This window comes from Chelonoidis abingdonii, chromosome 3, assembly GCF_003597395.2.
Source record: "Chelonoidis abingdonii isolate Lonesome George chromosome 3, CheloAbing_2.0, whole genome shotgun sequence".
In the NCBI taxonomy this organism is placed as follows: Eukaryota; Metazoa; Chordata; order Testudines; family Testudinidae; genus Chelonoidis; species Chelonoidis abingdonii.
Window position 1 is genome coordinate 173,440,053 of NC_133771.1, and position 26,628 is coordinate 173,466,680.

A 26,628-nucleotide genomic window follows, 5' to 3' on the forward strand; every position below is an offset into this window, starting at 1 on the left:
AATTAATTACAAAGCCCATTCCTACAATAGCAAGATTATTAATCATAGAGAACTTTCTCTATTCAAACAAAATCAGTGTTTTCCCTATTCACAGGTTATTGTAGAGAATTCTAGTTTCTCACTGAGGACAGTAAAAATGACATGTAAAAGTGTACGCTAACTGCTAGCATCTGGGAATTCTTATTTGTGTGAACATTAAGTAACCTTTTTTCTTTCATTTAAACTTATTTTTAAGCAGTTCATAAAGAATCTGAAAGTCAAGGAAACACATCAATGTTTACATATAACCATGATGGATGCCATAGAAAAACAGAAGATATATAGATAAATTATTTGATCTTAAGTGATTGTTTACGTGATTGCCTTTAAAAGCTTTCTTACAAGAAAATTTAATTTTCACATTTCACTTATGTCTGGCAGTAGCTGATCAATTGATTTTTGTTTGAAACCACTGCAGGGATTTATCTACAGTTTTCAGGAACTAGTAGGCAAGTTACAGAGGTTACAAATAGCACTCTACTGCACAACTGTCAATTCCACAACAGAATTAAATCCCATAGATCTTTGCTTTCTTTGGAGAGTCATAATATCCTATATTAAATTCCACAGATATGCTTTCTAGTTTTAAATCCATTCATAAGTGAAAATTGCCATTTTAATGTAAGAATAGTTTCTTGCAACGTACACGCTGATCTCATGAACAAAATGTGAAGGAGGAGATGGAATTAAATAGCATGATAGGTTCAGAATAAAAATCAGTCTGATCCTCTTAAAATAAGATTAATCTAAGATGCTGACAATGTGTGGTTAATTATCTAAATAAGATGTATTATCTACCTTTGCCAGAATTTCTTCCAGACTTGGGGATACAGAACTTTGAACCTACATTAATGGCATTAGGAGCATATATATATAATGGAAACATTTTCGGGTTTTTTGTTCCCTTTCTGAACATTACAACCCGCTGCTAAGTGCTCTATCATTCCATTTGTGCAACAAAATTCCAAATGGGGTGAAGTGCATTTTCCACTAAGTAATTAATCATTTCAGGAGGATACATTAATTGTTAGTAATTATAAATGTCATCCTGAGACTATATTAAATAAAATGGTGTGCATGTAACATTGCGAAGAATGGTGATTTTTTTTTTTATAGCCAGTTTTAGATTTGAACTTTTTCATCATGTGCAATTAATGATAGATTTATATAGGACACACTGACAGGGTTGTCTCCTAATTAAATCAAACTGTAACAAAAAATTACTTCTATGTGTGATGAAGGATTGTTTTTGTTTTAGATCCAATTATTAACTTCTGGTGTCGTCTTGGTGTCAATGACAAGTCCTAAATTTCAAACCTCAGACACTTTTTTGCTGTTTTAACCCTTTTTTTAAAAAAAAAAGAGAGCACTCCAAAAACAGGTGGTTAGAATTGTTTCCCAGTAGTGTTAATCATTTCATCAAACAAAAAAAGCTTGACGTTCCCTGTCTCTGGGATCATTGATTTTTTTGGGGGGGGGAGCGGGGGGGCGGTGCTTGCCTCAAAGATATTTTGTTATACACCTCTACCCTGATATAACGCTGTCCTCGGGAGCCAAAAAAATCTTACTGCATTATAAGTGAAACCGCATTATATTGAACTTGCTTTGATCTGCTGGAGTGTACAGCCCTGCCCACGCCCTGGAGCGCTGCTTTACCATGTTATATGTGAATTCATGTTATATCAGGTCGCGTTATATCAGGGTAGAGGTGTATTCTACCAATCTTAAATTAACTGTTTTGACTGTGTTTGGATTGTCTCAGTCTTGATGTTAATTTATTTCTTAATGTCTTTGAATAATATGAAACGTTACCCTAGTGAGCAATAGTTTTATATGTATATTGTTTACAAAGGTGTCCAGAAGGATTGTTTTTATTTCATTTTATTTCTGGCAGTTGTATGTGTTTTTCTGGTAAGTATGTAGGGTATTTATACAATATATATTTATATTATATTTCTACAGTAAATGCTTTTATGCATTAGTTAAAATGCATCTTGCTTAGGGTGTAGAGGCATTTTGTTGAAATGTGTATTAACAATTTGTGCCAAATGATGCTTTCTAGATGGTCAGTTAACTAGATGTTCATATAGAATAATTTTGAAGGGTGTTATGTGCTGGATTAAATAATTTTTAAAAAATATTTACTAAAATGCTTGTACTGCAGCACTGGGAATGTACCCACTTATCAGATTGTGATACCGTGGCTTATATAATATGCATTATACGTTTTTTTTCCCCCAGACAGCCAGAGGCTACTAAAGCATATTGTTAAGTAATTATTTTACAAATCATGATGCCAGTTCAGCAAGGGACCTAAGCAGCTGCCTAACTTAAAGCCCATTCGTAGTGCTGTTGAATTCAATGGGATAATTTGTTGGCTTAAAGTTAAACAGATGCATATGTAACCTTTTGAATTAGGGTCTCGGGTTGATCCAAGAAACTCATGGGCACATGCTTAGCTCTAAATATGTGACCATGCTTAAAGCTAAGCAGATGCCTAATGTTTCCAGGAGTCGAGCCCCAGGGCCTGACCCAGAGAGGAGCTGACCACTTGCAGCTGGCTATATTTGGCTTCAGTAGTACTTGAGGGCTCATAGCACCTCTCTGGTTCAGGTCCTCATTGACTAAAGTGCTATAACTATACTTATTGGAATCATATATGGCCATTTTTCAGTCTGTAGTAGGCCAGAACTCTGTAACTTTCACTAAACTTACCAAGAGTTTAAAAAAAAAAAAGACATATCAGGGTTGCAATAAATTGAGGTGTCCTAAAGGGAAGTCAAACTTGCAGCTGTGAAAAATAGTACTTAACAAAAATTAGTAAATATGACATTTTTATGCTGAATCTTTGCTCAGTAATTACTTTAACTCTGTTATAGATATGGGTTCTCTTGACTTTTATTTTTCGTCTTTATCATTGAATCTCAACCTTAACTTTGTTTTGAGGGATCCAAGTGAAGGCGAAGCCAGTGGCAGAACTGACACCTCAAGGTGAGGAGCCACAATTAATACTTCGCTGCTAGGTCCTTTGTGTTAAAAGTTTAAGTGATTTCTGAAAGATTTTTAACCAGGATTTAAAATAGAATAGTGCCTAAACAACATGTATTTTAAAAAATGTTATGTTTTGCTGTGGGTCCCTGCCCATCCCTCTTAATTCCCTGGAAATTCATTTTTTGATTTTTAAATACTTGTAGATATATGTTCAAAACTGTGTTTTGTGTTGTACATTTTGTAAAGAAACAAACTTGACAAGTTAACACAGTACTATGAAAGCAATCCCAGCTACAAGATTAAACCAAATCATGGGGCTCTTCTTTAAACATCTTCTTATGTTTAATGTTGTTTAATATAATATAGGTTTAAGTAGCGAATATATAGATTAATACTTAATGTGTACATGTACAGTAAAAATATTAATATAGTCACATATTTAAAAGTCACTGTTCACCAACAGTGAGCACCCTGCAATGTCTGAGGTATCAGTGTTTCTTTACACTTCAAAATAACAGTGGTATTCAGATATTGTTGGGTGGTAATTGTAAGTACTGACTTCGTGTGGCAACTACTACACACACAAACAAAACTGTAGCTGTAACATAAGCCATAACATGCTCTTCAGTGTGTTTGCCTTTCAGTATATGTTCTCTTCTAGCATGTCTCAGCATGTCGACTGCCTTTTTAATGTGCTTGGTAAAGCACGTGTACATTCATGAAGCATCTAATGAATAAACAATGAACACACACTGCAATTATCTTATTCTCTAGAATGGCTTATTTCTGAGAGAACATTTAATAAGCATTTGTATTTAAGAGCAGCAGCTCTTTAAACCATATACATTCCTTAGTATAACTAATATTCTGTGTATGTTTCTGAATTACCTGTTTCAGCATTTCTTCCCCCTATGTCCTTAAGCTGCTGTGCTTCTGACACTGTAGTATAGTCAAGTCTGTTAACTTAATTAATCATAGCAGTGGATTTCAGCTCTGATCTCACCACTCATTCTTGTTCTCTAACTTTCTCTGCTGCCTCCTGGTTATCCTCCAGCCTAGTATGTTTTGGGCATCAGGTCACTTCCTGAAATGCTACATGAGTCCAAATCTCGACTGTGCTGCTGTGCCACGTCTTCTAATACTGATGTGGTGTGGTGGCAGCAATGAAAATAAACCATCAATTTTTTATTGTTTAAAAAGCATACTTTTTTAAAAGCTATTTAGAGTGGTTCTTCTTCCCTCTGAATAGTGAAAAGTTTATTAAATGAAGTGGCAGGTTATCTTTCGGGGGGGAGGGGGAGGGAGAACCTCATTGTTGAATATAGCACTTCAAATATAGGGGCAGAGACTGTTCTCCTGTGTGTTTGTGTAACAACTGGCACATTTTAAGTAAAAATAATACCAGTAACGGCTGTCGTAGAGGGCCTTGCCCAGCAGTGGTGGCCTTAGGGTGATTGAGTGAGGTAGTGTTTTGGGAATTAAGTTGCTTGCCCAAGAAGTACAAGTGGGCAGGAGGTGGGAGATGAAGGGAAAACAGCAGGGATGCAAAGAGAGGAAATGGGGAAAATGAGGGTGAGAAAAATCTGGTCTGAAATTGACCTCCACTCTTTATTTAACAGCCCTTGCCAAGGAAACACCCCCTCCTCAATAGTGGGTGGTAGGATCAGCAGCTCTTGGGCATCTGGGAAAAGAAACAGCAGAATCTGGAACTTCTTAAATTTAAAATGAGTACTATTTTACAAAACTGCGTTCCAAACTTACCTATGCTGAGTGAGCTGATGGGTAAAGAAGCTTTATAGTCCCACTGTTTTGTGTTCATTAGAAGATAATTACTTGGGATTTTATCTGTAATTTTATCAGCTAAAATGACATTTTTCTCTCTCTTCCTCACTATTCTGTTACGTGTCTTCTGGCTTTGTATTGTTATGAGAGACAAAGAAGCTGTTTGACCACTCAGTTGAGTAATTGTAATATAAAAGTCTACTGCATCAGTTAAAATAGGATGTTGCCAAAATATAAGGTCACTTTTTAAAAAAGAAGAGAAAGAGGGGGCCAAAAGTCCCTGAAGAATCTATAAAAACAAATTGGGTTAATTGTGAGCATAATGCTCCCCAATTTGTAAATATAGGAAATGAGTTTCTCTTCACGCACAAGCATGAAAGCAAAAACTTTTGTGTAGAATGCAGGGTGGGTTTCCTTCCTTTGCTGCTTTTACAGCTGTTTACACATCCAGACCATGTGTCCCACAAATTAATACCTTTTTGTTGCTGTATGTTGTGCTCCAAATGATGAGCTCAATAGAAATCAAAAGATACTTTTTAAAATGTAGATTCCACTGTCTCCTGCTACAGCAGTGCAAAGGGATGTGTCTCTGTAGTTACCATTGCATATACAGCTTTGTTATCCGGCATACTGGGTGAATGGAGGGAGCCGGTAAGTCAAAAATTCCAGTTAACTAAGAGGGAGGGAATTTGGGTGTGTGAGGGAGCTCAGGGCTGGGGGTTGGGGCACGGGCTTTGGGTGGGAGTTTGGGTGCAGGAGGGGGTTTGGGGCAGGGGGTTGGGGCACAGGAGAGAGTTCGGGGTGCCAAATCCGGGAAGTGCTCACCTCGGGTGGCTTCCTGGAAGTGGCAATATGTCCCTCCTGCTCCTAGGCGGATGCGAGCGGCAGGTGGCTCTGCACACTGCCTCCACCCGCAGGTTCCGCCCCCGCAGCTCCCATTGGCCACAGTCCCTGGCCAATGTGAGCTGCAGAGCCAGCACTCAGGATGGGGTAGGGACAATGCACGGAGCCCCCCAGGGCCACACCTCCACCTAGGAACAGCAGGGACAGGTTGCCGCTTGCGAAGAGCCTCCCAGTTTGAGCGCCACCTGGATCTGGCATCCCAAGACACTTCCCATGCCCCAACCCTCTGCCCTGAGCTCCCTCCCACATCCAAACTCCCTCACAGAGCCCACACCCTTAACCCCATCCTGAAATGCCAGTTTCTAGAGATTTCCAGTTGATAAAGTGCCGGATAACACAGCTGTACTGTGTTACTGTTAGGATTTTCTTAAACTTTATTACCTTCTAGCACTTAAATCTATTTTCTGGATTTTACTTTTGAGCATGCAACATGTTTCTCTCTCCAGGAGTGCTTCTGGGGAACCAAAAGACCGAGAAAAAGAGGATAGCAAAGATTCCAAACCACGTTCTTTGCGATTCACATGGAGTATGAAGACCACTAGCTCCATGGACCCGAATGATATGATGAGAGAGATTCGAAAAGTGTTAGATGCTAATAACTGTGACTATGAACAAAAAGAGAGGTTTTTGCTCTTCTGTGTTCATGGTGATGCACGACAGGATAGTCTTGTTCAATGGGAGATGGAAGTCTGCAAATTGCCACGATTGTCACTCAATGGAGTCCGCTTCAAGAGAATATCTGGGACGTCTATTGCATTTAAGAACATTGCATCCAAAATTGCAAATGAGCTTAAGCTGTAAAGAGAAACTAAATTTATGGGATCAGGGAAAATTCATACGTGAACTACACTTACGTTTTGAATGTACTGGTTACGGCTAGTGTGATTGGCCTGTGAAACTCCCCATGTAGAAATTGTCCCTATTGCAATAAGGTTATACATAGTTATTCTTAATTGTAAAATTAAATTCAGTATGACCTATACTAAATAACTGTAGCTAAAGAAGTTATGTTCACATGTACAGGTAAGTATATAGAGCATTCTGTTCATTTTATGTTCATAGTTGTATAATAAAAAAGATGATTGCTTAAATACAGATCTTGTATAGTTGTCTAGATTTCTGCACAAAAGTGTATGTTTGATGCTTTGAGTTGAAAAGGTTCTTCCCTATCACTATTTACATTTTTGGTGGTTTTAATAATTCTTCTATCATGCATTTTTTAAAACTGTGTTCAGAGTCAAAATGCACAAAAATAGTTTTCACAACTGTAGCATGACCATTTTTAGTTATTTAAAAACCATATGTGAATTTGAACCAGAAGTCGATAAATCGGCTTTTGTGGTATACAAGACTGTTCCTGCTTATGTTTGGTTCTTATCCTTGGTATTGGACAGTATTTAGCTGAAAAATACAAACATGTTTACAGTGTTGGCACTTACAGATTTAAAAAGATTATTTTGCTTTGGGCCAGCTGAGAGCTGCTGGGGAACAGAAATCACCTCTAGGTAATGTTTTGTGTGCAAATTATAATGCTTACTCTGCTCTTGAAAATGTAGCATCAAAATGGAGCAGAGTAAATTATTTCATTTAAATAATATGATGTAAAATATCACTTGTTTGCTGCCTTCAATATATTGCAAATTCTAGCATGTGGAAATATATTAATGTTGGGACTGTTTCATAGCACAAAATAATTTGAAGTGTTGACCAATTGTATGAGTTAATACCACCACCTCAGGAATTTACTGGCTTTTGGAATATTTGCCCCCAAAGACAACATGCAATTCCTTGTGATACTTTACTGCTAAACAAGAATGGTTGATTTATCTTATGTGGTTGTACAATTTGTTCCCATGTAACTTGTTTGTGTTTAATATTTTACTAGATTTCTTGTATTTATACCACATCATTATGCCTGTAACGTGCAGCTTTGTAATTTAGGCATTTGCCTATGGAAAAAAAAATGCCTTCCATAATTAGTAATATAAACTATGTAAAACCACTAGTAATGGTACCTTTTAATACTTGTTATTTTGTACTGAATTAACCATAGAGGTTGGTTGTGCAATGTTATTTAATGTCGTAATTACTGTAATATCCCCCCCATATGCACACTCTTGTGGAGAATAGAAAGTTCTTTGAAAATCTGTCACTTTTAAAAAAAAATTAAAAGCTGTGGTAAACTCTGTAACTCTAAATTAGAAGGCTGTAAGTGTAGCTAATGTGCCATTCAATAATGGCTTCTTGACAGAGGTGGATTTTACATGCTGTACTATACTGTGATGTAGCTTTCTGTAACAGTTATATTCTGAAATGAATGTGTATTGTTGCCTTAGAAAAAGGGTGGTGTTTGGAAAGAAACAACTGTAGCCCCTTTTTACCTGGTGTTTATTCAAACAAATTTTGATGCAAGTCATCTTGATTCACTTTCACTGGTGCACTCTATTAAAACTTACTTGAACAGTTCTCATACTAAAGTGCTTGTTGTTTGCCCTTAATCAAAATGAAAATCTATTCCAAGGAGATATTTTTATTATGCAACAGCCCTAGAGGTCTCTTCTTACAGTTATGTATTTCATTTGTTCCTTTTGGGCTACAAATTCTGTGTTGTGCAAAATCAGTCCCTGCATAATTTTTATGGTCCCACTCATCAAAGTGCTGAGCATCTTCTAGAAGGTGCGAGTGGGGGTTCAGGGTGCTTTGCATCTCATAGAATTGGGTCACTGGAACACATCTAGATCCATATCCCAATTTTTGGAAGTAATCTTTTAGTTTCCCAAGGAGCTCCTTCATATGTTCACCACTAGTCTGCTTCAGGAATTATTTAGATCTCTGTGCAATTTATCCATGAATCATAAGAACGACCATACTGGGTCAGACCAATGGTCCATCTAGCCCAGTTTCATGTCTTCTGACAGTGGCTGATGCCAGATGCTTCAGAGTGAACAGAACAGGACAATTTATTGAGTGATCCATTCCCTGGCATCCAGTCCCAGCTTCTAGCGGTTAGAGATACAGGGACAACCAAAGCACAGGGTTTCGTCGCTGACCACCTTGGCTAATAGTCATTGATGGACCTATACTTCATGAACTTTATTTAAAAAAAAATTTCTTTGAACACAGTTATACTTTTGGCCTTCACAGCATCCTCTGACAAGGAGTTCCACAGATTGACTGACTGACTGACTGACTGTGTGTTATGTGAAGAAATACTTCCTTTTATTTGCGTTAACCCTGCAGTTTACTAATTTCATTGGGTGACCCCTGGTTCATATGATATGGGAAGGGGTAAATAAAACTTCCTTATTCACTTTTTCCACACCATTCATATCCCCTCTCTGTTCAGCTTGGAAAAGAGAGAACTGTCTTTTTAATCTCTTCTGATATGGAAGCTGTTCCATACACCTAATCATTTTTATTAGCCTTCTCTGGACTTTTTCCACTTCTAATGCAACTTTTTTGAGATGGGACAAGCAGAACTGCACCCAGTATTCAAGGCATGGGTGTACCATGGAGCTGTATAGTGGCATTGTGGTATTTTCTGTCATATTTATCCCTTTCCTAATAGTTCCTAACATTCTGTTAGATTTTTTTTGACTGCTGCTGCACATTGAGCAGACATTGTCAGAGAACTATCTGCAATGACTCCAAAATCTCTTTCTTGAGTGGTAAGCATCATTTTGTATGTGTAGTCAGAATTGTTTTCCAATGTGCATAATTTTGCACTTACCAACATTGAATTTCATCTGCCATTTTCTTGCCAAGTCATTCAGTTTTCTGAGATCTCTTCATATCTCTTTGCAGTTTGCTTTGGACTTAATTATGATGAGTAATTTTGTATCATCTGCAAACTTTGCCACCTCACAGTTTACCCCTTTTTCCCAGATCACTTCTGAATATGTTGAAGAGCACTCATCCCAGTACAGATCCTTGTGGGATCTCACTATTTACTTCATTCCATTGTGAAAATCGACCATTTATTCCTATCCTTTGTTTCCTATTATTCAACCATTTACTGATTCATGGAATGATCTTCCCTCTTATCCCAGGAGTTCTTACTTTACTTAAGAGCCTTTGGTGAGCAACCTTGTCAAAGACTTTCTGAAAGTTCAAGTACACTATATCCACTGAATAACCCTTGTCCTCTTATTTGTTGTACCATCAAAGAATTCTAATAGATTGTTGAATACAATGTTGTAGCCATGTTGGTACCACAATATTAGACAAGGTGGGTAAGGTAATATCTTATATTAGACTAACTTCTGTTGGTGAGAGAGACAAGCTTACACAGAGCCCTTCTTCAAGTCAGGGAACTCTGTAAGCTCATCTCTCACCAATGGAAGCTGGTCCAATAAAAAATATTACCTGACCCAAGTTGTCTCCAATAGATTTGTAAAGGGAAATCATGCCTCACCAAAACTATGTTGACTCTTCCCGCAACATATTGTGTTCATCTATGTGTCTGATAAGTCTGACTTTTTTTTATATACTTTCAACCAATTTGACTAGTTCTGACGTTAGACTTACTGGCCTGTAATTGCTGGGATCACCTCTAGAGCCTTTTTTCAACAATCAGTGTCAGTTTAGCTATCCACTAGTCATCTGATAGGCTGATTTTAAGCAATAGGTTACATACCACAGTTAGTAGTTCTGCCATTTCATATTTGAGTTTCTTCAGAACTCCTGGATGAATGCCATCTGGTCCTGGTGACTTACTACTGTTAAACTTTATAATGTTGTTCCAAAACCTCCTCTCTTGACACCTCAGTCTGGGACAGTTCCTCAAATTTGTCACCTAAAAAGAATGGCTCAAGTGTGGGAATCTCCCTCATATCCTCTGAAGTGAAGACTGAATCACATAATTCATTTAGCTTCTCCAGAATGGTCTTGCCTTCCTTGAGTGCTTCTTTAGCCCCTTGGACCACCCAGTGGCTTCACTGATTGTTGGGCAGGATTCCTGCTTCTGTTGTACTTAAAAATGTTTGCTGCTAGTTTTTGTGTCTTATGCTAGTTGCTCTTCAGTTTCTATTTTGGCCTGCCTAATCATACTTTTACACTTGGCTTGCCTGAGTTTATGCTCCTTTCTATTTTCCTCAATAGGATTTGAATTAGTTTTTAAAGGATGTCTCTTTTTCTTTAACCACCTTTTTTACTCTGTTTAGCTATTGTGGCCTTTTTTGTTCCTTTTACTGCTGTGGTTCCTTTTTTTTTAATTTGAGGGGTGAGAGGTAAAATATTCCATTTGAACCTCTATTATGGTGTTTTTAAATTTGTTTCCATGCAGCTCACAGGCATTTCATTCTTGTGATTGTTCCTTTTAATTTCCATTTAACTAGCTTCCTCATTTTTGTGTAGTTTCCCTTTTTAAAGTTAAATGCTGCTGTGATGGGCTTCTTTTGTATTTCCCCCCCCAAGGATGTTAATAGTGGCCATGATGTAATTAAAATTTACTGAGTGGTTTAGCTATATTCACCTCCTGGACCAGATCCTGTGTGCCACTGAGGACTAAGTCAAGAATCACCTCCACTTGCGGGTTCCAGGAATACCTGCTCCAAGAAGCAGTCAGCAAAGGTGTCTAGAAATTTTATCTGTATCCCATACTGTGGTGACATATTCCCAGTCAATGAGGGGATAGTTGAACCCCCCCCACATCTTTATTGTATTTTTCTGTTTTTGTCCCCTCTCTAACTCCCTGAACATTTCACAATTGTCATCACCGTCCTGGTCAGGTGGTCAGTACTCCATTCCTACTGCTACACTCTTTATTATTCAAGCATGAAATTTCTATCCATAGAAATTCTATGGTACAACTTGCTTCATTTAAGATTGTTACTATGTTTGACTTTATGCTTTCTTTCACATATAGTGCCACTCCCCTATCAGCACAACCTACTCTGTCATTCCTGTGTATTTTGTACCCTAGTATTACCTTGTCCCATTGACTATCATCATTTCACCAAGTTTCTGTGATGCCTGCTATATCAATATCCTCATTTAATACCAAGCACTCAAGTTCACCCATATTTAGGCTTCTAGGGTTGGTATACAAGCACTTATTAAAATTTGTCAATATTTACTCATCTGGCTTCATGTGATGTGATTGAATGGGACTCTTTTGTTTGACTGTTTCTCTTCACTTCCCACCTGTACTGTATGTCCTAATAAAGAGAAGAGGCTATAAGTTGATAGAGTATCCCCTTTAATAAATCCTCCCCTATGGAATGTATCTGTCTGAACCATGTGCTCCTCCCCACTTGTCACATTTCCCCTGCTGGCTTTTATCCTCTATGACGTTTCTAATTTTACATGCCAGCAATCTGGTTTTGATTTGGTTTAGGTGTAGCCTAACCTTCCTGTATAGGCTCTTTCTTCCCAAAAGATCCCCAATTCCTAATAAACCTAAACCCCTCCTCTGAATACCATCCTCTCATCCATGCATTAAGACCCTGCAGTTCTGCCTGTCTAGGTGGCCCTGACATGGAACTGGGAACATTTCAGAGAATGCTACCATGAAGGTCCTGGACTTCAATCTCTTACCTAGCAGCCTAAATTTGCCCTCCCTCCCAGGACCTCTCCCACTTTTTCTATGTAATTGGTACCTATGTGTACCATGACCACCAGCTCTCCCCAGCACTGCATATAAGTCTGGCTAGACGTCTTAAGAGGTCTGCAGTCTTTCCACCCGTCAGACAATACGTTGTGCAGTTCTCCCACTCATCACAAACTAACTAGCTATCAAAGGATCCTAAAGGGATTAGGAGCCTATGGATGGAAGGCTAGATTCTTGTTAGGAAGCACTCAGTCTTGCCTAGCAGGACTCTAGGCTCGGGACACAGCCCCCCCCCCAAAAGATCACACTATAAACTTCAATCAAGCAGACACACACCAAACAAGCACACAACAAACAAACAACAAACTCATCCCAGGGGCCACATGATTGCTGCTCCTTCACCTGAAGCACTCCCTTGTAAAATGCCCAAAACTCACATCATATGTCCATAGGGGAAAGCTTACATCTCCTCTATTATAGTGAGAGATGATGGCTGTGTGTTTTATTTTGTTTTTTATTCGTTTGTTTGGACTGATCTCTTTCATGTGAAAATACACAATGAGAACGAATAGTAATAGTCTGAAACTATTTTTGAATTTAGTAATGAAATAAAATTCTATCCTTTTTTGGACAATTCTGCATAAAATCATGACATTGTCATGTTGATGGAATATATTAAATCCTTCTGATATTTCTCCTACCTTTCACAGATTTTGTTTTGAACAGTTAACTTTTGTCCTATATAGTTACTATTTGTTATCAATTTATTTCACTGGATTCCATATTCATTGTGTGTCTGATTTGTATATCAGACTTGATTAACTTTCAAATAAAATCTTTCCTCTCTTTCCCAGCACAGCAAACTTATCCTTGTTTCCAAGTCAGGATTTGTTATTTCTATCTTGTGCATTGTCACCATTAATAGTTGTCATGTGGACCAAATTATGTTCTCAGCAGCAACTAGACACCGCAGGACTTGCTGAGGAAATAATCTGGAGACAGTGGGGAAGCACAAGTGTACCTGAGGATGTCATATGACATTCAGAACTTCTGTCACTGGAAGGGGTGCATGAGATAGAAAGATCCCAGAGCGAACTTGCAGGGTTGGCAGTTTAAAAATTCATTTGTACGTGCAAACTGAACAAACTTCATATGGAAATTTAATAGGACAGAGTATTGAACCATCAATGCCTATTGTATAGTCACTTTAAAGCAGCTCTGTTATAGCTCTACACCTTGCAATTTGAGTGGAGAGGGATAAGAAAGTTCTGATCCAAGACGTGATGTGACTTTTCTATGGGAAGGTATCATGTACCATAATATCAGTACGTTCATTTGTGCTTGACTGTCTTAAACATGGAGAAAATCTGACATGCAGGGATAAATGCTGTATCAAGTTCTACAACTCCAGGGAGTGACAAAGATGTCTGTCTGTCTTCAGATCGTCTTACATTCTTGATGGTGATTCCATTAGCTGCATTTCTAGGTGCATAAAGTCAAACTCAGAACCAGCATATCTCCACTGTAAGAACATATGCTGTCATTTCCAAACCCAGTTAACCCTTCTTCACAGAGTCTGATTGAAAGCATCCAGGAGGATGAAAATTTTTTCTCAATTTTGATTTTTTTTCTTCTCTGAATGAAAATATGCCCAAGAACAAGTGAGAATGGCGTCACTTTACGATGCTTAGATGACAGTAATATGTAAAGAAACATTTTCCCATAGTGCATTGTGCTGTTTATCAAGGCAGTTTATCTTGTCTTAAAAGGAGCTTTAGACCCACACATACTGAGCTAGAGAAATGATTGGTCATCACAAAAATGATGAGGCACTTATTTGAGCTTCCCTCAGTCTAACGAATGGAGAAACAGTAACTCATGGTTTAGAGTAGTGTTTCCCAAAAGTCTGGAAGATGAACCTCCTCGCTTGGAGAAAATGAAATCACTGGTGCCCCCTGTACCTCCATTTGTTAGAGGCCTAACTTTGTTTTAGAATTTAAATTGTGTTCTACAATATCCTTACGTTCTTATTTTAAGGAATGATGTATAGTCAACATTAGGTGTTGGAAAATGTTTGCACTCGAGTTATTTGTGTTATTCAAAACAGAAATAAAACATTAGTTTTCAAGTTTCATAATAGTGTTACCTAACAATTATTTTAATTGCTCTTGCAAAGTGGCAACGTACTTTTTTCCTCTTAACAGAACATCTCAAAGGGAGCTCAGAGGTTGGTTAGTGGGATGGATAATCTTGATGAGGAATGTAAGAGGAGTTTGCCCTTGGGCTGGAGAGCCTGGAGCTAAGACAGCCCTGATTATATAAATGAGCTGCACCGAGGGGAATCAAGTGATCCTAGGTTAAAACGCAGCAGGAAGCTGCAGGAGATAGGGGTTCATAGAAGAATCATAGAAGATAGGGTTGGAAGAGACCTCAGGAGGTCATCTAGTGTAATCCCCTGCTCAAAGCAGGACCAACTGCAACTAAATCATCCCAGCCAGAGCTTTGTCAAGTCAGTCTTTAAAAACCTTGAAGGATGGAGATTCCACCACCTCCCTAGGTAACCTATTCCTTTGAGAGAAAGTAACCAAAATTACAAGCAGGAAAAAGCTTGCTAGGTAATGAGGCCTGGAGACATCCTGCCCAGGAAGCAAGGGAGACACTGAGAGCAGATCTGCAGGGAGGAGGAGGTTGTGCCTGTATAAAAATGTGGTAAAAGTAATCACTCATTTCAGAAGTTAGAAGTAGATTGAACGTTTTGATTTGATTTTTTCCCCCCATGACTCCAACAGCAGAAGAGAAATTTATAGGTAGAAAATATTTCAGTTTATTGCTTTGTCAAAAAAAAGTGGGGGTTTTTAATAGAAAGTTACTTACACTGTGTTTAATAATTGACTAATCCCAGAGCTGTGTGGGTATTGATAATACTGGAGCACAGACACTGGGAACAAGCAAGGTTTCCTTAGATTAACATTAGCTTCCAAAGTGAGTATATGCTGTTATTGCCCTGTTTAAGTTGGATAAGTGGTGCGTAATACTTAGTGCATTTTACCTATACATCTCGAAGCTCTTTACAATAGGGAGTAAAACTCACCTCTGCTATACTAATTTTTTTCTGTCAAATGAGGATAGTAAGTCACTTGCTGGAGATTGAGAGTAACAGGTTGGCAGAGTTGGGAATAAAATCCAGATCTCCTCATTAGACTTCCTTTTCTCAGACCGGAAGGGACCATTATGATCATAAAGTCTGATCACCTTGATTATATACATTCACTCATTCCCCTATGCATCACAATCCCCACCTCTTATACATGCATTAAACATCTTTACGGACCCTGGTAAACCAGCTCCTTCTCAATACCCAGATACCTTGCATTGGGAGTGGGGGGTGGACTGGGGGAAGGACAATTTTGCTAGTTCTATGTCCTATTTTCTGGTAGCTGCAATGAGAAAGTTTTGGGCTGCTTCTCATTATGATAGGTTGTGGCTTCTGCACACAAAGCTTTCATTGTCTCTTCTGAAGGCGTATGATAATGGGATCTGATGCTTTGTGATAGGCACTGAAGGCGACACCAATTGAGTCATTTCAGTCAAGTATTCAGATATTTATTTTCCAGCTGGCTAGTGATCTTCCTATATTTTAAAAAAGACTTAACAATGAACTTAGTTCCATTGTACCCTGTTTGATGCATATATTTCATAGAAGTCATTTTATTGCCCTGTTTCACCTGAGAAAAGATCATCAAGATACCTAGAGAAGCCATCCAGCTCTCACATGTGCTAAATCAGTGTGGAACTGAAACGGGAGCAAGGAAGAAAACAATAGTATGGTACAAATGAAGTCTGAGATGAGTTGCTGTCAGCTAGACAAACTCTTGCTCAGACCAGCATTAATACCATTCCCTTTGTTAATCTGAGAGTGTCTGCAGCCCTACCACTTCTTTCTGTTCTCCTGTCAGATCCCACAAGCTAAGCAGGAATGGATCAAGACGAGTTAGGAAGGATGCTCCTGTGCTTAAGCCAGTGGAATGAAAATAAGGAGACCTGGGTCTGTTCCCACCTCTGCCACAGACTTTTATACCAGTTCTAGGACCTAAATATACTGGCAAACACGTCAGTGTCAGTGTAACTGCAGTTACAGTTGGGGTTTTGCCCGTATAAAAATGTGGTAAAAGTAATCACTCCCCTAAATGATATTGCTATTTTGCGCGCGCGCACACACACACACACACACACACACACACACACACACACACACACACACACACACACACACACAGACAGACAGAGAGCTGTTTAAAGAACATTATTTAAGGTTGCAAAGACAAGCCCCAGCTATAATACTGGCAAAAAATTTTTAGTGTGGATCAGTTCTTAAGGGTGCTATAGGAAGTGGTATTGGCAGTACAGTCAGTGGCACTCTACTTTCTGAATCAATACTCAGCTAATGCCCCAGCATGACGCTGGTAGGTGTTGTACTGATGGCATTGCTCTTCTTTTCAGAGGACAGACACTAAAACTGATATCCTGATTGCTGATGGTCAATAAAGATCCCAGGACACTTTTCAGATGGGTTGGGGTGTTAGAACTTGTTCTAGACAAAATTGCAGCTTTAGTAAACAATATAATTGCCCAATTTCATTGCAGCGTTCGCTGAATTTGATATCCTTACTAAACTCTGTTGTGTAGCATAGGTGTAAATGGCTGCTGCTTCCCAGCCCAGGACTAGCTGCATTATGTCAATTGACTATCTTTATACGATCTTAAATTTTAAAGTGCACTGGGTTTGTAAGATGCTACATGCAGGTATTGTCAAATTATTGACTTTCAGGGGAGAGATCCCCCCCACCTTTTTTTAAATTGCTCGGGGTCTGTCATCTTTTCAACTAGGCTGATCAGTTACTTTCCTTCACAAAAGCTTTACCGCATTCTGTGTGTGCTTGGTTTCTATGTGCTTTGAACCTCTTCTGATGACTCACTCAGCTCAGGAAGGAGACTGAGTGCTTCAGTAGGTGTTTATTATTATTTTTTGTTCTACTCTGACTTCAAAGTATTGTCGTGGCTGCATTGTCGATTAGCCTCAGTGTAGCTTTATAACTCTGGTCAATTTACTATAGGGCACTGTCTACAAGGTACAACTGCATACTGTAAAACAAATTAAGTGCTTTGCTTTGCCTCTGACCTAATGGTGCTGTGTTCTTTGTCACTGTTGTCATAGGTCTTGGAAAGTAACTTTTGCACTGATATCAGCGTATACTGTTTCTTCTTCAAGGGGCTCTGCATATTCCCTCTTACGGGTATTGTGCTGCCTGGTGGTGCATGCTGATAGGCTCTTTTCTAAGCAGTGTCCATTAGAGTGAGCACAAGCTCCCTCCTATGTCTTCCCAAAGGTTCCAAAGGTTAGGCTGTATAAGGGGGTGCTGGGCCCTCTACCGCTTCATTTCCTTCCAACTGCTGCACCAGATGGAAGTGAACAGCTCCGGTCCCTCAGATCTGGGATTTTTCTAGTGGTAGTGCCTTGTTACTTTGTAGTTGTTGTCTTTCATACACATTTTAGTATAAGCAGTTTGTTTAGTTTAGTATAGATAGTTTAATATAATTTGTGAGAATCCGTGTATGATTGTGGGACCACAAAAGAAGAATGGCTTTAAGAAATGTGCTTCATGCTCAGCTGTCGTCTTAATGTCAGATGAACATGTTAGGAGCTTTACGTGTCACTCTCCTCCTGGGTGTTCCAGGCGTGATAGTCTGGAAAATAGAGCACACAAGGATAGGCAGAAGAGTACAGGTGCTTCTATTCATAGAACCTCTTGTTGCTAAGCTGTCTGGTTCCAGAGGGTCATTGGATCTGAAGACTAAAAGGCCTGTTTTTTGGCTCCAGTGGCTTCTATCAGCAAGGCTAAGTTGTCTAAGGGTTCCAAGTCATTGGAATCTTTGTTGGTACCGCTTCCAATCCTTCAGCTAAAGCTGTCAAGGCTTTGAAGGCACCATTGAAAGAAAAGGGCTGTCTGTCTACTAAGGAGCCTAAAGCCATGGCAGTTCTGAGTGCATGGGTTCCTAAAGAGAAGCAGAATGAGAAGACTGTCATTGTTAGCAGTGCTAGATCCCACACATCGGACTTATTGGATCTATCCAGTTCTGACATGGCCTCTATGATTCCAACTTTGAAACCTAAATCTCTTACAGATTCCATTTCAAAGTCCAGTATCATAGAGCTGAGTGTTTCTCCTAATCAGATACTCCCCAGGCCTGTGGCATTGGCTCCTTACTGTTCTTGTTTTGGGACCAGCCTCAGATCCAAAGAGCTTGTTAACAGTAGTGGCTAAAGCCCAGCTTCCTTCATCTGAGTGTTCCCCTGATCTGAGTGAGAGAAACTTGATGATGAGGAAGAGACAGTCTTGTTGGGTTCTGTATCTACCTCTGTCTCCTGAAACGAGGAAAGTAGAGAAGATTTAGTCTTTCTCCAGATACACTTCTGCACCCTCTACCTGCGACTCCAGTAAGAACTGAGGCAGATGTTTCTCACTTTTTATTTCTCTTCACTCTACGGTTCTGTTGCTATCTTTACAGTGACCCATAGCAGATATGAGCTTAACTCCTGCGTTAAGAGGATAAAGCAAGAGCCTTATTCATACCAAGTTATGCCACAAAACCCCATTTCCAAGGAACCTTAACCACAAGGGCCCCAACAACCCATTTTCAGGGGCCACTAACCCCTGGGCTCCCAAACCCCCAGAGCAACAGGCCCTTACCGTAGGGCCCCCTAACCTCCATATCCAGGGGCCCTTAACCCCAGGGGAGCCAAAACCCATTTACAAGGGGCCTTTAAACCCAGGGGCCCCAAACCCCCATTTCCATGGGGCCCTAAACCCCTGGGGCCCCAAACAACCCTTTACAGGGGCCCCAAACACCCCTATCAAGAGACCCCTAACCCCTGGGGCCCCAAACCTTAGGGGCCTAAAAACCCCATTTCCAGGGGTGCCTAACCCCTGAGGCCCAAAACCACCATATCCAAGGGCCCCTAACCCCTGGGGCGCCTAACCCCTGAGGCCCAAAACCACCATTTACAGAGGCCCCAAATCCCTGGGGCCCCAAACACCCATATCCAGGGGTCCCTAACCCCTGGGGCCCCAAAACCACATTTCCAGGGACCCCAAATCCCAATATCCAGGGGCCCCTAAACCCTGGGGCCGCAAAACCACATTTCCTGGGACCCCTAACACCTGGGGCCCGAAAGCCCCATACACAGGGGCCGCTAACCCCTGGGGCCCCGAAACCTCATTTCCTGGGGCCCCTAACCCCAGGGGCCCCAAAAACCCCATATCCAGGGGCCCCTAAACGTGTCCAGTCGGCCTCACCAGACTCCAACTCTCTCTCTGTCTTCATCTCCTTTGTCACCCTCTCCATAACACCCACCTCACTGTAGTCAACTTTTCTGCCAGTTCCCCCATCCTCGCCTCCATACCTCTCCCCTTCCAGCAAGAGATGCATGTCTATTTTTTTAATCCAAGTGTGATTACAGCCCCCAAAATGAAAGGCCACCCAGAACTCACAATTCACAGCCAGCAATCTCAGTGAGGTCTGTGATTCCTCCAGTCATTAGTAACTCTCAGTTTAACAGTATGAGGCAGCAGAACAACGCCATTTTGGGTGGGGTGTACTTGTCAACCCATGGTCCATGACCAAATCTGGAACATTAACAGGACCTTGTGCCAGAGACACACTGAATTTCAGATCAAACAAGTAACCATTTGAATTTTTAGAGCACTTAAAGAAATTGAGGTTTAATACTCCAATTCACGAGCCAGATTCTCAGTGAGGTCTATGATCTCAGTCATTATTACTCTCAGTTAAATCAGTATGAGGCAGTAGAACAAAACCCATTTTGGTGGGGTGTAACTTGTCACCGCATGGTCGAGCCGCTGCTGCTGGAGGGGCTGAGATGCCGGCGGCAGCAGCTCCCTGCCGCCGGCAGCCCAAGTGTCCCCGGGTCAGGGCGCTGCCTCCGCAGCCGGGCAGCCCAGGGCGCCCCCCCCCCGGGGTCAACGAGCCGCCGCCGCAGCCGGGCAGCCCAAGGGGTCCCCTGGCAAAGGGAAACCCCGGCTGCCGGCTGCAGCAGAGGTGCTCTAACCCTGGGTCAGGGCGCCGCCGGAGTGGGGGGCAGGCAGCTCCCATGGAGCTGCCGTAGTGGTGCCTGTGGATGGTCCATGACGCAAATCTGGAACATTAACAGGACCTTGTGCCCCAATGAGACACACTGAATTTCAGATCAAACCAAGTAACCATTTGAATTTTTAGAGCACTTAAAAGAGTTGAGGTTTAAAACATATCAAATGGGGCTCATGGAAACCATCTATCTGTGTTTCTGTATTGGCATGTACACACTGTAAAAGAGAACAACTTCTTAAACACTATTCTCAGTTTGGGTTTCCCAAAGATTTAGTAAGTGCCATGCGCTATCCCAGGTTAAAAATTGGCAGACAGAGACCATTTTTACCTTCATCACATCAACAATTTTGATCCCCAGGTCTGCGAAAAAATAAATAAATAAATAAAATAAGGCCATTTTCTTAGGACTTATATATCCGGAACCTCTGGCTCAGCTGACCCCAAATTTGGGTTGCTTACTTACCCTGCGCTGTCCAGAGGAACATCATATTTCATAAGAATGTAACTAAACTGCTACCCCACTACAGCATTTTGTTAATGGCTGGCTACACATCTCTCAGATTTCTGTCTATTAACCATGATCTTGGAATCTTCCATGAGGTTTAATATGGGCTACTGGTGTTAAGAAAGAAGAATAACAGATGAAAAGATAGACAACATTAGGCATTACAGGAAGGATATTTAGCTCATGTAAATTACCATAACTCCATAGCACTAAACTAATTCATCTCATCTTTGGAAATGGCATAATTGACTATATGGGGTTATGTCTGGTTTACAGCAGCTGGGAATCTGGCCCCATTGATTTCAATGGAACTGCAACAATTTACAAAAGGGGGAGAACTGACAAATTTAATCCAGTGGAGCTATGGATGTTTTATACCAGCTGGAAGTATGGACCCGTTCACTCCAATGGAGCTACACTGGTTAACACCAGCTTCTGGTCCTTTATAGATGTTCAGTCTCTCTGAGATAACTACAGCCCATATGAATTAAATGTTTTTAAAATGTCATGAACCATTGCACCTGCAGCCTAGCCATTAACAGTTCCACTCTTGTAATTAATCCCATGGCACAAAGAGACATGGAAGGACAGATGGGTTAAGAATTTTTGACTCATCTTTGGTTCAGATGACAGGCAAAGTGTATGGATCTGAAACTGTGTAACGGACTGGATCCCAAGCAGGTGTAAATCAGCCACAGCTCTGTGGAAATCAATAGGACAGATCCCCAGGTCATTTAAATCATTGTAGTTCCACTGAAATCCAAAAACTGGATCCTGAGTTGGCATAAATAGCCCTAGCTACTCTGGAATCAGTTGAACTGTGTCAGTTTACACAAGCTCAAGATCTGGCCCTTAGTTTTCAGTCTTTGACTCTGGTTACCTCTTATAGTGTGTCTGCACTGCAATTAAAATTCTGCCACTGGCCCACGCCAGCTGATTTGAGCTCACAGGGATCAGGCTAACAAGTTTTTAATTGCAGCGTAGGCATCTGGGCTCGGTCAGGAGCCTAAGCTCCAGGACCCTGCGAGGTGGGGCAGATAGATAAGCCTATTACTTATCCTAACAAACTCATTTTGTCATAATGATATATTTTTAGATAGATAGATAGATACATAGATTCTCTGTTTGAAACTCTTCCACGAGTCTGCTGCGTTACCTGGGAGTTTCAACAATTTGGGGGCTTTTAGATGCTCCATCTCCATGATGACTCCTTTATTCCTTCATCACAGTCCTCTTTTCTCTGTCCTCTCTTCTACCTCGCTCTGGTACCATGTGTTGTGAATTTATAAGGAGGAGAAACATTTTGGAGTCTACAGTGTAACACATTAAAGAACTAAAACATGTTCCAAAAGCTAAAGGAGAGCCCAGAGCTCCAAGCTGTGTGTCTGGCAAAGGTGACACTAGAATGCTAGCCCCAGTCCAGTGCTCTGCTCTTAAAGACACAGAACATACTCCTAACACATACTAACCCTGGGCATCCACTTCCCCATCCTACTCTACCATTTACCCTGAAAGGACTGTGTGCAGCTCTGTACCTTTAACACCATGTTCTTAGTAACCCCTATGAAGCCCTGTTCTGTCACACCCTGTGAACTATCATTACTTCATAATGTGCTCTCAGTTACTCCTGTGCATGCCTGTTGACTTCAGGGCTTTGGCTCAGATGTCCCTGGTAAGAACTTTGTCTGTGATGTTGCTGATGATATTCCAGCCAGGAATAACATCTGTGCTCACCAGATAGAAGATCTTCACTGGCTGGTAGTTTTTTAGCCCCGCCGAGGACCTGGCCAATTGACTACACTGGAATGATGTTGATTTACACCAGCTGGGGATCAGTCTCATTGATCACAATTTAGCTATGCTAATTTACATTAGCTCATTGATCTATGGCATCTGAGAATCTGATTCTTTATCATCAGCAGAGTGATTCTAATCTACAGCAGTGGTAGAGCTGTCCCATTAGTGTCAACAGAGCTGCACAAATTTACTCCAGCAGGGTATCTGGCCCTATGGAGTATAATGAAGCTACACTGATTTATACTTACTGGGGAACTGGCTCATTGACTCCAATGGAGCTGTGCTAATTAACATCAACTTTCCTATGAGTTTCAAGGAAGCTACACTGATTTATGTTGTCAAGCATCACCAGTGTGGTGCTCTGCTCCATCCAATGTTGATATCAGTCAGCTGCACGCGTGTGTTCTCCCTGTGTGCTTCCCCTGCTCTGAGGATCGCTGGCACACCAGACCCTGAGAGAAACCCCAATGACCACAGACTCTGCTAAGGTATGAAGGCACCCAGCCAGATTTATTGCCAAATGAAACAGTCTCTAGCTCCTCGGATCACATGTCTAAAATTCTACTAGTACATATATGCTCCCTGACAATGGACTGGCTTAGTCAATGGTGGGATTTACCACTGCCCCCCTAGGCCAGACAAAGACAACCCCTTAGGGATGCATTCTTATACATAGGTACAAACAAGTGTCTTGATGTATTGAGGTACAATCCCTCTGTGTAGCAAGGTGCCGCCTCTCACCTTTTAGATGTTGGTTCGATTAAAACAACCCCATTCATCATCAAAAAGAATAAGGAGTACTTGTGGCACCTTAGAGATTCACAAATTTATTTGAGCATAAGATTTCTTTAATGGATGCATGTAGTGGAAAATCCAGTAGGAAGATATATATATATGTACACAGAGAACATGAAAAAAAGAGGTGGATCCGTGGAGCTATCCACCTCCCCTTCCCCCCATTCCCCGCACACACACACAATGTAGTTTCTGTGGGTGGAGGATGAAGGAACACCACATGGCAAACCCTGGAATTGACCCAAAAGAGTGGAAAAGACTCCACTATAGTCCCACCCTCCCCCAGTAGAAGAAGTAGAGGATGCAGAGCAGCAAACCTGGCGGTTGGAGAAGGGTGGGAACATTCTTCCATCAACCTAGCTACCATTATTCGGGGAGGTGGAGTTACAACAGTGACAGACAAACACTCTCCATTGCTGTGGTATGTCCTAGGTAGTGTCTACACAATACATTATGGCAGCATAGCTGAGCTCTTACCATTGTGCTCCCTTGAGCAAAAACTCCCCCAAATGCAGATGGCTACCACAATGCATCACTTAAGAGCCAAATTCAATGCTCAACAGATGTCTTTCTATTGACTTTAGTGAGTACTGGGTCAGACCCTAAAGGCCAGTTTTTCTAAAGTTTTTAGGTGTCTACAGATGCAGGATATGCACCTAATGGGATTTACAAAGGTTCCTAAGGAGGTTAGACACCACATTATTTTGATTAAATGAGAGCTAGGTGATAGGCACTGTTGAAAATCCCTCTATGCACCTATGTGATCATTTGACACCTACATACCTTTAAAAATTAGGGCCCTTAGGCATTTAAAATGCAGATAGGCAATTAATGGGATTTTTCATAATCATTCAGGTGACTAAATCCCACCTCACTAAAAACCTTTCAAAATCTGGTCCTAGATCTGGTTAGGTGCTTTGAAAATCCAACAAGGTGCAACCTGCGCACTGAGTTTCCATTTGATTGTTCAAATCCCTTAGCTGGCTTTGAAAATATTCATTTTGATCCTTAAAACTATATATTACTTGAACAAGTTTCTTAGAACCTCAGGCTCTCTATCTTCAGGTTCAAAGGAAAGGAAAAATAATTTGGTTTAATTTAAGTTGCTGGATGGGTGTGAGGGTGCTGGGTGGTGGTAGTGGCTAGTGATATACTGGAGGTCGGACTAGATGATTTGATGGTCCCTTCTGGTCTTAAATGCTATCCTACTTGCTTATGTTGCTAATTTGTTTTCTAGACCACCAAATAGTTTGTTTTTGTCCTGAAGAGACAAACAATAAATAATTGTACTTGATAAATTTACTTTTTATTTACAGAATATTTCAACTGCCTTTGGGTGATAAATTTTTTTCCTTACAGAGAGAAATACTTGAATTATTTTATTGTCAGTTACAAACAAACAAACATACATTTCTTTCTTTCTTTCTTTCTTTCTTTCTTTCTTTCTTTCTTTCTTTCTTTCTTTCTTTCTTCTACATTATTGCGCCATAACCATACAGGGAAATTTATAGCAAACTTAACAGAATGAAATAGTTCTCTGGGCAGTTTATGATATATAGCTCAATTAAACACAGAACAAAAAAAATAAATATGGAAGACATAGGGAAGATGATATTACTTGAAGATATTTGGGCATGTCTACCAAATAGCTGGAAGTTGAAGCTAGAAATAAATTGTATATTTTTAATTAACCCTTGGAAAAAATTACTGAGGTATGTGGTGAATCCAATCAAGACTCTTATGTTTTTTTTCTAAAAGTTATGCTCTAGAAATTATTTTGGGGAAGTTCTATGGCTTTTGTTATACTGGAGGTCAGACTAGATTAACACTGTGGTTCTTTCTGGCCTTAGATTCTATGAATCTAGATAGACTACAGACAAGATATATTATAAATGCCGATGGGAGAAAACCCTATAAATGAGGTTACCCAATACTGTGCATGACAAGACCCTGTTTTTAATTCCGTATAACTTCCTAAAACTTTAACCATTTGGGCTGAATTTTTTCATGGTTGGGTGTCTGCCTTAGTAGGAAATTTTCTTAAGAGTTCTGCAAAAAAAAAAAAAGATTCAGTCATTTCCAAGAAAGAGATTATGGGAAAATATATTGGTTCCCCTGTGTTAACAAAGGGGAAAAATTCTTTTTTTCGGACACTCTAGCTCTGGTAGGCACTGAAGCAGAAAATGAAATATGGGGGGGGCACCCTGGTGTCAGGGATGCACCTTTTGCTGGTTCCATGAAACAGCACCCAGACTTGGCCAAGTTATGAGAATTTGGAAGAATCTCGATTTCCACATGCTCAATAGATGCTTCTTAGAGTTGTGGGCTAAGAGCTCCTATCCAACCCCGCAGAGTGTGCTCCAGCTCCAGGCTAAACTGGCAATGTTGGACTTCCCTGGAAATTGCTGATATCACACTAGATGATCAAAATGGTCCCTTATTACCTTAAAATCGATGAATCTATGATATACACCATAATCTTATAATCTGATCTGCTAGTAAAAAATGCCATGGAAGTCAAGAGCCATCTCCCAGAGTTGTTGTGTGACCTGATCAGGTTAGGCATTGAAAAATCTATCTGTGTCTTACATAGGAAGCCTGCATAAGTGCTGAGGAATGTTATTTAAAATTAGGCCAGAGGGAACCCCAACCCAGCCCAAAACCTAAAATGCTGCACTGGGCAGCCAGAGCAGGAAATGGGGAAGACTAAATGGACTTTTCTGTAGAGCTGGTTGGAATTATTCAGGTATTAAAATCGTGGTGAAAACTGTTAAATTTCAACAAACTAAGGTGAACATATTATGAAATGTTTCTTATATTAAGGTTTTGTTTTTGTTTTTTTTTTCCTTCGACTAAAGATTCTCATTTGATTTTTCAATTATCTGTATATCTGGTCAAAAGGTTCTGACTATCAAAAGTTTGACAAAAGTTTATTTATTTATTTATTTATTTCATTTTAAAAAAAGTTTCTCTTCCCATTTTGCAAACAGATTTAGAACAGGTCAAAGTTTTTCAAATGTCAAAATTCCAATTAAAAAAAGTGAAAGTTATCGGAAGAAATTCAACAAAATATTTATGAATTTCCCTCATTCGCCCTGTT

General features: G+C 40.3%; 1 protein-coding gene across 2 annotated transcripts in view; it reads left to right on the forward strand.

Annotated features, from left to right (window-relative positions):
- MARK1 (microtubule affinity regulating kinase 1) overlaps positions 1 to 6,619 on the forward strand; it is a 106,262-nt gene extending 99,643 nt beyond the window's left edge. The window contains exons 17-18 of one of the 2 annotated variants that reach the window (XM_032801401.2): positions 2,986 to 3,030; positions 6,162 to 6,619. In XM_032801401.2, the coding sequence (XP_032657292.1) occupies positions 2,986 to 3,030; positions 6,162 to 6,516 (400 nt within the window). In that variant the 3' untranslated portion in view covers positions 6,517 to 6,619. The remainder of the gene's footprint in view (positions 1 to 2,985; positions 3,031 to 6,161) is intronic. The other variant, XM_032801404.2, reaches the window with a different exon arrangement.
- The last annotated feature ends 20,009 nt before the right edge of the window (positions 6,620 to 26,628 follow it).